The 14,604-nt window shown below is 36.7% G+C and overlaps 1 protein-coding gene across 1 annotated transcript in view; it reads right to left on the reverse strand.

Annotated features, from left to right (window-relative positions):
• The window catches only part of mst1 (macrophage stimulating 1), a 30,339-nt gene that overhangs the window by 14,933 nt on the left and 802 nt on the right, over positions 1-14,604 (reverse strand). The window contains exons 2-7 of the mRNA XM_062049567.1: positions 13,478-13,622; positions 8,226-8,341; positions 8,003-8,117; positions 7,797-7,933; positions 3,555-3,675; positions 3,351-3,469 (exon numbers count right to left, since the gene is read on the reverse strand). Of these exons, the coding sequence (XP_061905551.1) occupies positions 3,351-3,469; positions 3,555-3,675; positions 7,797-7,933; positions 8,003-8,117; positions 8,226-8,341; positions 13,478-13,622 (753 nt within the window). The remainder of the gene's footprint in view (positions 1-3,350; positions 3,470-3,554; positions 3,676-7,796; positions 7,934-8,002; positions 8,118-8,225; positions 8,342-13,477; positions 13,623-14,604) is intronic.

Consider the following 14,604-nt stretch of genomic DNA (forward strand, 5'->3'; position numbering starts at 1 on the left):
TGAATTAACCTACCTAGGTTCCATTCTAGAGGCTAACCTTTCCTGTGATAAAATGGCAACCAAGGTAATCAAAAAGGTTAACCAATGAACGAGATTTTTCTACAGAATCTCCTCTCTGGTCAACAAAAGCACCATGAGGATTCTGGCGGGAACTCTCGTTCAACCCTTTTTCGATTACGCATGCACCTCCTGGTACCCTAGCACCTCCAAAACCCTCAAATCTAAACTCCAAACATCCCAGAACAAGCAAGTCAGGTTACTTCTAGACCTCCACCCCAGATCCCACCTCACTCCTACCCACTTCTCCAAAGTGGGCTGGCTCAAGGTGGAGGACAGGGTTAAACAACTTGCACTGAGCCTAGTCTATAAAATCCACTACACCTCCCTGATACCGAAGTACATGTCAAACTACTTCCTTAACGTAAATGACCGCCATAACCACAACACCAGGGGGAGCTCCACTAACCACGTTAAACCCAGATTCCGAACTAACAAAGGTCTTAACTCATTTTCTTTCTATGCCACATCAATGTGGAATGCGCTCCCAACAGTTATAAAAGAAAGGGCATCTCTATCCTCCTTCAAAACCGCAATAAAAGTTCACCTCCAGGCAGCTACAACCCTAAACTAACACCCTCCCCGGATTGCTAATAATCAAATGTAAACAATCAAATGCAGATACTTTTTCTTATGCCTTCTGATCTCTCTCTCTCTCTCTCTCTCTCTCTCTCTCTCTCTCTCTCTCTCTCTCTCTCTCTCTCTCTCTCTCTCTCTCTCTCTCTCTCTCTCTCTCTCTCTCTCTCTCTCTCTCTCTCTCTCTATGTCCACTACTTGCTGTCCATATCCTACCCCTCCTCCCCCTCCACACCCCTGATTGTAAATAATGTAAATAATTCAATGTGATTATCTTGTGTGATGACTGTATTACGATGATAGTATATATCTGATAGTATATATCTGTATCATGATTTAATTTAAGTGGACCCCGACTTAAACAAGTTGAAAAACTTATTCGGGTGTTACCATTTAGTGGTCAATTGTACGGAATATGTACTTCACTGTGCAACCTACTAATAAAAGTCTCAATCAATCAATCAATCAATCAACTCTCACGAATGAAAAATTATGTAATTAAAAATAAAAAATGTAATATAATTATCATGATATCAAAATTCAATATAACTTTTTTGTACTACTTTCAAACTTTAAAATAATTTGATTATATATTTAATATTATCCAAGAACATTATTATCAATATTATGATGATTATTATTATTGGTATTATTATTATTATTATTTCTACAGTAGTTGGTATCCTTCTGTGAAGTTGAATGACAAGTCTACGGCAGATGGCGACATAGTTTTCAATGGTGGAATACAAATGGGGGAAATCCCAGGTTGCTGCTTATTGCACAAATGATGTTGCAAGTTTGGAAAAAAAGCAGTGGAAGTTTTTTGTGTGCCATATTGTAAATAAACTAGCAAAAGTCCTGGAAAGTACATGAAGAATAGTAAATGCATAACAATGTGACCTCGGACTATGTCAAGGTAACGTGCGGAGTTCCCCAGGGTTCGGTTCTTGGCCCTGCACTCTTTAGTATTTACATGCTTCCGCTGGGTGACATCATACGCAAGTACGGTGTTAGCTTTCACTGTTATGCTGATGACACTCAACTCTACATGCCCCTAAAGCTGACCAACACGCCGGACTGTAGTCAGCTGGAGGCGTGTCTTAATGAAATTAAACAATGGATGTCCGCTAACTTTTTGCAACTCAACGCTAAGAAAACGGAAATGCTGATTATCGGTCCTGCTAGACACCGACATCTATTTAATAATACCACCTTAACATTTGACAACCAAACAATTAAACAAGGCGACTCGGTAAAGAATCTGGGTATTATCTTCGACCCAACTCTCTCGTTTGAGTCACACATTAAGAGTGTTACTAAAACGGCCTTCTTTCATCTCCGTAATATCGCTAAAATTCGTTCCATCTTGTCCACTAGCGACGCTGAGATCATTATTCATGCGTTCGTTACGTCTCGTCTCGATTACTGTAACGTATTATTTTCGGGTCTCCCTATGTCTAGCATTAAAAGATTACAGTTGGTACAAAATGCGGCTGCAAGGCTTTTGACAAAAACAAGAAAGTTTGATCATATTACGCCTATACTGGCTCACTTGCACTGGCTTCCTGTGCACTTAAGATGCGACTTTAAGGTTTTACTACTTACGTATAAAATATTACACGGTTTAGCTCCAGCCTATCTCGCCGATTGTATTGTACCATATGTCCCGACAAGAAATCTGCGTTCAAAGAACTCCGGCTTATTAGTGATTTCCAGAGCCAAAAAAAAGTCTGCGGGCTATAGAGCGTTTTCTATTCGGGCTCCAGTACTCTGGAATGCCCTCCCGGTAACAGTTAGAGATGCTACCTCAGTAGAAGCATTTAAGTCCCATCTTAAAACTCATTTGTATAATCTAGCCTTTAAATAGACCCCCCCTTTTTTTAGACCAGTTGATCTGCCGTTTCTTTTCTTCTCTCCTCTTCTCCCCTGTCCCTTGCGAGGGGGAGTTGCATAGGTCCGGTGGCCATGGATGAAGTGCTGGCTGTCCAGAGTCGGGACCCCGGGTGGACCACTAGCCTGTGCATCGGTTGGGGACATCTCTGCGCTGCTGACCCGTCTCCGCTCGGGATGGTTTCCTGTTGGCCCCGCTGTGGACTGGACTCCCGCTGATGTGTTGGATCCACTGTGGACTGGACTTTCACAATATTATGTCAGACCCACTCGACATCCGTTGCTTTCGGTCTCCCCTAGAGGGGGGGGGGGGTTACCCACATATGCGGTCCTCTCCAAGGTTCTCATAGTCATTCACCGACGTCCCACTGGGGTGAGTTTTTCCTTGCCCGTATGTGGGCTCTGTACCGAGGATGTCGTTGTGGCTTGTACAGCCCTTTGAGACACTTGTGATTTAGGGCTATATAAATAAACATTGATTGATGATTGAAATATATTGTTAGCGGTGTTAAATGTTGTAGAGGCAGAGATGTGTGGTTGTGCCTCATTGTTGCATGTTGTTTTGTGTACTTGGTGATCTTACAGTTCTCTTTCTCCATACAGTGTGGTACAGCAGGGTAAAGAGTGGTATAGAGTGGTATAGAGTGGTATGGACTAGTATAGAGTGGTACAATGTGGTATGGATAACTATAGAGTAGTATAGAGTGGTACAGTGTGGTATGGATTACTATAGAGTGGTACAGTGTGGTATGTATTGGTATAGAGTGGTACAGTATGGTATTGTGTGGTAATAGTAATAGTATAGTATAGAGTGGTACAGAGCTTACTACATTTGCTGATCTCACAGTTCTCTCGCTCCATGTTTGAGTCAGTGGTGTAACACCACGGCACAGGAGAGGCGTCGGGGTTACGACAGTAATTGTCGTCCAAACTCTTATCTGGATACCTGACACAAGAACACAAACATGTGATTTTTACTATTACTACTACTACAACATTCACATCCGTGTACAGTACTACAATGCTTGTACTTTTCAGGCTGGTAGATGTGTTGGTGAGGATACTGCTGGTCCCAGCGCTGGCACTCTCTGCCGCTTACAGTGTGATCCACCTGTCCTCTGTAGTCCTCGCCGTTACATGTGATGCAGACTTCTGCACACAACACCGTAAACATATTTACAACAACATTAAGATAACCATAAACAAACTTATCTAACATCATTAACATACTTATACACCATAAACATACTTATAATGCCATTAACATACTTATAACACCATAAACATACTTATAACGCCATAAACATACTTATAACACCATAAACATAACCATAAACATACTTATAACACCATACACATACTTATAACACCATAAACACACTTATAACGCCATAAACATAACCATAAACATACTTATAACACCATAAACATACTTATAACGCAATAAACAGAACCATAAACATACTTATAACACCATAAACATACTTATAACGCCATAAACATACTTACAACACCATAAACATAACCATAAACATACTTATAACACCATAAACATACTTATAACGCCATAAACATACTTACAACACCATAAACATAACCATAAACATACTTATAACACCATAAACATACTTATAACACCATAAACACACTTACAACACCATAAACATAACCATAAACATACTTATAACACCATAAACATACTTATAACACCATAAACACACTTATAACATCATAAACACAACCATAAACATAACCATAAACATACTTATAACACCATAAACATACTTATAACGCCATAAACATAACCATAAACATACTTATAACACCATAAACATACTTATAACGCCATAAACATAACCATAAACATACTTATAACACCATAAACATACTTATAACGCCATAAACATACTTACAACGCCATAAACATACTTATAACACCATAAACATAACCATAAACATACTTATAACACCATAAACATACTTATAACACCATAAACATACTTATAACACCATAAACACACTTATAACGCCATAAACATAACCATAAACATACTTATAACACCATAAACATACTTATAACGCCATAAACATAACCATAAACATAACCATAAACATACTTATAACACCATAAACATACTTATAACGCCATAAACATAACCATAAACATACTTATAATACCATAAACATACTTATAACACCAAACACACTTATAACGCCATAAACATAACCATAAACATACTTATAACACCATAAACATACTTATAACGCCATAAACATAACCATAAACATACTTATAACACCATAAACATAACCATAAACATACTTATAACACCATAAACATACTTATAATGCCATAAACATAACCATAAACATACTTAAAATGCCATAAACATAACCATAAACATACTTATAACACCATAAACATACTTATAATGCCATAAACATACTTATAACGCCATAAACATAACCATAAACATACTTATAACGCCATAAACATACTTATAGCGCCATAAACATACTTATAACGCCATAAACATAACCATAAACATACTTATAACACCATAAACATACTTATAATACCATAAACATATTTATAACACCATAAATATACTTATAACGCCATAAACATAACCATAAACATATTTATAACACCATAAACATATTTATAACACCATAAACATACTTATAACACCGTAAACATAACCATGCACATACTTATAACACCATAAACATACTTATAACGCCATAAACATAACCATAAACATAGTTATAGCACCACAAACATACTTATAACAATAAAAACTCCATTAACATACCATAAAAAATATGTATGACACAATACACCTACTAATACCATCAGAAACATACTAACAACAGATATTTATAACTTATAGCAGCATAAACATACCATAAATATACTTACAACAGAATAGACATACTTACATAAACATAAACCAATTCCATAAACAATGATTCACCAAAAAAACGTTGTGTAAGTAGTATTTTGATCCTACAATAAATAATATTTTTTTCAATAATGTATTTTTCAATTGCAAACAACAGATATAAAAACAAAAAATAAAAACATTAAATTGTGGCTTTAGAACCAACATGTGAATCAACAAAATTGCTTGTTGCTAAGCAGAATTTTTTTAAAGTACCATCGTAGTCAGCTGCATCAGACAGGAGAAGAAGAACAGAATGTCATTTTTGACATGTTTATCTATACATTGTATTATATTACATATGAATGTATAAATACTAATCTCAATCAGCTATCATTGTGTTTACATTCTATTTGCACTACAGGATCCCACTTTATTCTCATTTCTATTCATTATATTCTATTTATAATCTATTATTGTATTACAGTTGTTTACCGTCGCTAGGACACATTTCCCAATACTTAGGTCACTTTTTCAAAACTCTTCACACAGTTCTCCAAACCAACTTTCAGCTCGTCACATCAGTTCATTTCACTTCATACATGTCTCAAATCAACTCATTCTTCTAGAACACTAACAAAGGTTGACTGACAACAAACACACTTTTTCACCCAAAAAACAATGACCTAAAAACACTAACAACAGGTAGCATTTTACAATGTTTTCTTGTGTAAAACAAGGACATCTCTGTTTATGATTCACTGCAAAATGTATGTTACTGGAATGAATCGGACAATGATGCAGAAAACTTCAATATATTTGATGTCTTTTATTATTTTGTATTTTAATTCATGCATATGTGCATACTGTACGTATTCCTCTCCCCTTCCCAGCCACTCTTCCTCCTCTTTCAGGCACTTGCATATTTCTGTCTGGGTCCATGTTTACATCACAATGCAAAACTACTCAGCAGTTGTCTCCTTTTGTAATGAAATGGAAAGAGTAACACCTGTGTAGATGTTCATCTACAACACAGGTGTCAAACTCAAGGCCCGGGGGCCAGATTTGGCCCGTAACATTATTTTATCTGGCCCGCAAACACCTGGAAATGATATGTGTCAATAAAGTACTTAATATTTTCTCACTGAATGTAATAGATTTTTTTCATTTTGACAGAAAAAATATATGTACTGCTTGAAATTGCACGCCTTTTAAACTTTAATAGTATCCGATATTGCAACATATGTTACAGTATATTATCATACTTTCCAAACATGTTTTTGTCTAAATAAAAATACTTAACTTTACAGCAAACTACCCATCGAATTATTAAAAATAACAATAAATTTTACCTTGTTCTTTACAGCATATTACTGTGAATTGACAATAACTACTACTGTTTTTTGCGGTCAAATTCTGTTGACTGAGGTGCCAGTTTTTGACAGTAAAATCTACGGTAGTAGTTTTTAACGGTGTATTACTGTAAACGGAAAGACGGTACATTTGTTTTTACGGTAGAAAAAGTGGCAGCTAAATTACCAGAATAAAAAAAAGAACTTGTACTGTTTTTCCATTCACAATATAATGTTGTAAAAGCCTATGTCAATTTTAACACAAAAATTCAGGCAACTAAGCTGCCAGCTTTTTCCGTAACCCCCCCCCAAAAAAACCCAGTAAAATGTTGTAAAAAACCCCCAAAAAAACCCCACTATATTTTAGAGTAAAATTTTGTTAATGTAAAGTTTTTACTGTAAAATCGACAGTCTACTTAAAACAATTTATATAACTAATAATACAATCCAGAGGAAAATTCATACATTATTCGCTGCATGTTACATTCGGCCCTCTGATGGCAGCCATGACTGTGATGTGGCCCTCAATGAAAACCAGTTTAACATGCCTGATCTACAATGACAATCAGCTGTGGTTGGTGGAATTGTCCAAATGTACCATTTAAAATATATTTCATTCATATATTACTGTAGAATTGTAGCAAATTGCTGTCTTATTCAAGTTTGTTATGTTATTGTTTTGAACTCAAGTTAAACAGTTTTGAAAACAGTATGTAAGCATGTGCAAATTGGCCTGTAAGTACACAGAGTTTTGGCGGTTGTTGCGTCGAAGTGAGAAAATAATTAATGTCATATGAAAGATGAAGTCATTGAATGGATTTTGTGCCAAAGCAATGATAATTGATCCTCAGTTTAGTCCATTTATACTTCTGTTGTGCTCACTGTGTGAAGAGTTTTGAAAAAGTGACCTAAGTATTGGGAAATGTGTCTTAGCGACTGTAAAAAACTGTAATCTATGCTATTTATAACCTACTTAATTGATATTTATTGACATATTACATTACGTGATTACATCTTGTGTGTGTGTGTGTGTTACCATCTTTGCACTGAGGGATGCTGCAGCTCTCATAACGACGCTCGGGGTCGGTGGTGTAGCACCATGGCCCGATTCGGTCGCCGTCTGGATTCCTGCAGTAGTTCAACTCCAGGCCGTTGGTCGGAGAGGGAGTCCACCTGTACGTGAGACACAATCATCACAATGTTGGACGTGATGTCATCGGTCACATGACATGCTCCGCACACCTGTGATCATGTGGAAACTTGGACCACCACTGCTGGCAGGTGAGACCGCTCCTTGTGGTGAACACCTTCCCTCTGTAGTCCTCGCCTTTACCCACAATGCACTTCCTCACATAGACTATACGTCACACAAACGGTCCTGTTACGTCACGCACTACATCACAGAAGTGCGTGTGTGTGTGTGTGTGTGTGTGTGTGTGTATGTGTGTGTGTGTGTGTGTCTTACCCTTCTTCTCGTAAAGGTCACAGTTCACGTTACGCTTCACCTCCGCGTTGCTGCCGTCGCCCACCCAGGGCAGATGTTTGCAGGTGGGCGTGGGCCGCGTCTCGTAGTTGAATGCTCTGATAGAGAAGATAGCAGGATTATCACATTTTAGTGGCGCACCCTGTAGGTTGTGGTCAAAATGTAAAACACATGTAAAACACGCTAGCATACAGTACATGTAATACACATATAAAACATGCTAATATACAGTGAAAATAATACACATATAAAACATGCTAGTATACAGTGAAAATAATACACATAAAACATGCTAGTATACAGTGAAAATAATACACATAAAACATGCTAGTATACAGTACATGTAATACTTATATAAAAAACATATATAAAACACACTAGTATGTATGTAATCCACAAAACACACTAGTATGCATGTAATACACATATAAAAACACTTGAATCCATGTTTGTAATCCACACATAAAACACACTAGTATGCATGTTTGTAATACAGATATAAAACACAGTAATATGCATGTAATCCACACATAAAACACAATAGTATGCATGTAATCCACATATAAAACACACTAGTATGCATGTAATCCACATATAAAACACACAAGTATGCATGTTTGTAATACAGATATAAAACACAGTAATATGCATGTAATTCACATATAAAAAACACACTAGCATGCATGTTTGTAATACCGATATAAAACACAGTAATATGCATGTAATCCACATATAAAACATACTAGTATGCATGTAATCCACATATAAAACACACGAGTATGCATGTAATCCAAATATAAAACACACTAGTATGCATGTTTGTAATACAGATATAAAACACAGTAATATGCATGTAATCCACATATAAAAACACACGTATGCATGTAATCCACACAAAAAACACTAGTACGCATGTAATACACAAAACACACTACAATGCATGTTTGTAATACAGATAGAAAGCACAATAATATGCATGTAATCTACATATAAAACACACTAGTATGCATGTAATCCACATATAAAAACACAAGTATGCATGTAATCTACACAAAGAACACACTAGTATGCATGTAATACACAAAACACACTAGTATGCATGTTTGTAATACAAATAGAAAACACAATAATATGCATGTAATCTACATATAAAACACACTAGTATGCATGTAATCTACAGTTGTGCTCATAAATTTACATACCCTGGGATAATTTATGATTTCTTGGCCATTCTTCAGAGAATATGAATGATAACACAAAAAGCCTTTCTTCCACTCATGCTTAATGGTTGTGTGAAGCTATTTATTGGCAAACAACTGTGTTTACTCTTTTTAAATCAAAATGACAAAAGAAAGTACCCAAACAACCCTGATCAAAAATGTACATACCCCAGTGACTTTGACCTGATAACGTGCACAAAAGTTGACACAAACAGGTTTGAATGGCTAATCAAGGTTCCAATCCTCACCTGTGACCTGTTTGTTTGTAATTAGTTTGTGTGTATAAAAGGTCAGTGAGTTTCTGGGCTTCTGACAGACCATTGCATCTTTCATCCAGTGCTGCACAGATGTTTCTGGATTCTGAGTCATGGGGAAGGCAAAATAATTGTCAAAGGATCTGCGAGAAAAGGTAATTGAACTGCATAAAACAGGTAAGGGGTATAAATGATATCCAAGGAATTGAGAATGCCAATCAGCAGTGTTCAAACGCTGATTAAGAAGTGGAAAATGAGGGATTCTGTTGAAACCAAACCACGGTCAGGTAGACCAGCAAAGATTTCAGCCACAACTGCCAGGAAAATTGTTCGAGATGCAAAGAAAAATCCACAAATAACTTCAGCTGAAATACAGGACTCTCTGAAAAATTGTGGTGTGGCTGTTTCAAGATGCACAATAAGGAGGCACTTGAAGAAAAATGGGCTGCATCCAGTCGCCAGAAGAAAGCCATTTCCGCGCAAATGTCACAAAGTATTCCGCTTACATTACGCCAAACAGCACAGAGACAAGCCTCAAAACTTCTGGAACAAAGTAATTTGGATTGATGAGACCAAAATTGAACTTTTTGGCCACAACCATAAACGTTACATTTGGAGAGGAGTCAACAAGGCCTATGATGAAAGGAACACCATTCCTACTGTGAAACACGGAGGTGGATCACTGATGTTTTGGGGATGTGTGAGCTACAAAGGCACAGGAAAGTTGGCCAAAATTGATGGCAAGATGAATGCAGCATGTTATCAGAAAATACTGGAGGAAAATTTGCACTCATCAGCCCGGAAGCTGCGCATGGGACGTTTTTGGACATTCCAACATGACAATGATCCAAAACACAAGGCCAAGTCGACCTGTCATTGGCTACAGCAGAACAAAGTGAAGGTTCTGGACTGCCCATCTCAATCTCCTGACCTCAATATCATTGAGCCACTCTGGGGAGATCTCAAACGTGCAGTTCATGCAAGACAGCCCAATAATTTACAGGAACTGGAGGCTTTTTGCCAAGAAGAATGGGCAGCTTTGCCATCTGAGAAAATAAAGAATCTTATCCACAACTACCACAAAAAACTTGAAGCTGTCATTGATGTTAAAGGGGGCAATACACGGTATTAACAACTGGGGTATGTAAACTTTTGACCAGGGTCATTTGGGTACTTTCTTTTGTCATTTTCTTTTGAAAAGAGTAAACACAGTTGTTTGCCAATAAATAGTTTCACCCAACCATTAACCATGAGTGAAAGAAAGGTTTTTGTTTTATAATTCATTTTCTCTAAAGAATGGCCAAGAAATCATAAATTCTCCCAGGGTATGTAAACTTATGAGCACAACAAACACACTAGTATGCATGTAATCTATATATAAAACACTCTAGTAAGCATGTAATCCACATATAAAACACTCTAGTATGCATGTAATCCACATATAAAACACACTAGTATGCATGTTTGTAATACAGATATAAAACACAGTAATATGCATGTAATCCACATATAAAACACACTAGCATGCATTTAATCCACATACAAAACACACTAGTATGCATGTTTGTAATACAGATATAAAACACAGTAATATGCATGTAATCCACATACAAAACACACTAGTATGCATGTTTGTAATACAGATATAAAACACTCTAGTATGCATGTAATCCACATATAAAACACACTAGTATGCATGTTTGTAATACAGATATAAAACACAGTAATATTAATGTAATCCACATATAAAGCACACTAGTATGCAACGTTCCCTCTAAGGTGCGCGCCTGTGCAATTGTGCACTGCTCAAGCGTTCTCTGCGCACGGCAAATCTATGCCACGCACAAAATCAAATTAAAAAATAAGCGCATAACAATTTTCGACCAACGGACACGACAGAGAAAACAGTTTTCGTCATCATTGTTCAAATATTGTAACATCTGTCGAGACGCTTTGAGGACATGAATTCCATCCATCACTTTACTGAGCAAAACTCTTTGTTGTCCGCCATAAACACATCACCAAAACATTAGTAAAAAAAATGATATCTAGCAAAACTGGTCATTTTCTGCAGTACAAACCAGACCAAAAGCAACTTTGTTATATCAACAGCAGCCGCTCGCTCTTTCTCACTTGCGCCAACACATGCACATATGGCACTTAGCCAGTGATGCGTTTACAGCCACACAAAAAGTCGGACAACTCCAACACCACACATAAAGTGTCATTCCAGGTCGTTACACTATGATTTACCAATCAAATGTGTGCTTATTCTAGTGTCATTTATTAGGAATCTTAATTTATAACTATTAATCATGAAATGCTGTTAGTATATTAAATAAATACTAATAAAAATATATTTTATTATATTTTTTACAAACAGGAAGTTGCAGGAATGTACACATGATCCCCTGCTTACATCTCATTGTGCAACATATGAATGTTTTAATGGGAACTAAATGCAATGTCTGAAAGGGGTACAAATTATTTCCAAAGCAGGACCTCCACCCAGACAAACAATACAAGTACACAGTTCATGAAAAACTATATTTTTTGTTATTGTCATCGTAAGTGGGCCTAAACACTTATATTAGAAAAGGAAATGACTGCTGTCATTTGATTATAATAATAAGAGAATGTTGTCTGTCTATCTGTGTTGGCCCTTCGATGAGGTGGAGACTTGTCCAGGGTGTAGCCCGCCATCCGCCCGAATGCAGCTGAGATAGGCTCCAGCACCCCGCGCAACCCCGAAAGGGACAAGCGGTAGAAAATGGATGGGTGGGTGGAGATTGAACTTGTTATTTAGTCAGGTTTGGGACAGGTGTGCTGCTGGTGTAGCCACAGTGTGCACGTCTGATGTTGCTCACATGGGCTCCACTGAATGCTCAGGGAGTTTTTGCATTTGCTCTCACACATGAAAAATTATAGGGAACATTGCTAGTATGCATGTTTGTAATACAGATATAAAACACAGTAATATTAATGTAATCCACATATAAAGCACACTAGTATGCATGTAATCCACATATAAAATACATTAGTATGCATGTAATCCACATATAAAACACACTAGCATGCATGTTTGTAATACAGATATAACACACTCTAGTATGCATGTAATCCACATATAAAACACACTAGTATGCATGTTTGTAATATAGATATAAAACACAGTAATATGCATGTAATCCACATATAAAACACAGTAGTATGCATGTAATCCACACATAAAACACACTAGTATGCATGTATTACACATATAAAACACACGTATGCATGTAATACACACAAAACACACATATGCATTTTATACACTTATAAAACACACATATGCATGTAATACACATATAAAACACACTAGTATGCACATAATACACATATAAAACACACTGTTTAATACACATATAAAACACACTAGTATGCACGTAATACACATATAAAACACACTTGTATGCACGTAATAGACATATGAAACACACTAGTATGCACGTAATACACATAAAACACACTAGTATGCATGTAATACACATTTAAGACATTGTAGCATACACTTAATATAAACATAGAGAGTGCATTGTGGCCTAACAACTAGCATATATTAAAGTGGAACATGTTCAATTGAACAAAACTGGATAACAATTATTTTATGGGAAACAATGGAACATTGAAATAGTTTGTTCCAGGGTCAAACTGTCACCATCATCAGTGTTTCCATGACGACATGTATTAATATTCACATAGTCGTAGTGTCGTGAGCTACCTGCAATCCAGTGAGAGCGAGCAGCGAGCAGCACACTCGTCCAGGTTTAGAACCAACAACAGCAGAACCCGTCCTGAGTTCCAGGAAGTAGGAACCAGTTCTCTGCCCTCTGAGCGCTGGAAATCATTCAAGGGACTGCGATAACCTGCAAATATACGTTGTACACTGTGTGCAGAATACAAACAGTGGTACAGAGTAATGTAGAGTGCTATAGAGCGGTATTTAGAGTAGTATTTAAAGTGCTATAGAGTGGTTTATAGAGTAGTATTTAAAGTGCTATAGAGTGGTTTATATAGTAGTATTTAAAGTGGTATAGAGTAGTATTTAGAGTAGCATATAAAGTGCTATTGAGTGGAATTTAGAGTAGTATTTAAAGTGGTTTATAGTAGTATTTAGAGTAGTATTTAAAGTGCTATTGATTGGTTTATAGAGTAGTATTTAAAGTGGTATATATACTGTATAGTAGAGCAGTATAGAATGGAATAGAGTGGTATAGTACAGGCGTACAGAATGAAGTGTAGAATGGAATATAGAGGTACTGTAGAGTGGTATAGAATGGAGTATCAATCAATCAAAGTTTACTTATATAGCCCAAAATCACGAGTGTCTCAAAGAGCTACACAACCCTCAACGACATTTTCGGCTCAGATCCCACATCAGAGCAAGAAAAAACTCAACCCAATGGGATGACAATGAGAAACCTTGGGGGGACCGCAGATGTGGAACCCTCAAGTTGCTGACACGGCCGCTTTACCATCCGAACGGAATAGAGTTGTATAGCAGAGTGGAATAGAATGAAATTGAGTGGTATGGTAGAGTTGTGTAGAATGCAATAGAGTGGTATAGTAGAGTGGTATTGAATGATATGGTAGAGAAGTACAGAATAAATACAGTGGTATAGTAGAGTGCTGCAGAATGAAATAGAGTGGTATAGTAGAGTGGTACAGAAGGAAAGATAATTATGTAGTAGAGTGGTACAGAATGAAAGAGAGATTGGTATAGTAGAGTTGTACAGAACGGGATAGAGTGGCATAGCAGAGTTATAGAGAATGGGATGGAGTGGTATACTAGAGTGGTACATAATGAAATAGAGTAGTATAGTAGAGTTGTATAAAGTGGAATAGAGT

The sequence above is a fragment of the Entelurus aequoreus genome, linkage group LG01 (genome assembly GCF_033978785.1).
Source record: "Entelurus aequoreus isolate RoL-2023_Sb linkage group LG01, RoL_Eaeq_v1.1, whole genome shotgun sequence".
Classification (NCBI taxonomy): domain Eukaryota; kingdom Metazoa; phylum Chordata; class Actinopteri; order Syngnathiformes; family Syngnathidae; genus Entelurus; species Entelurus aequoreus.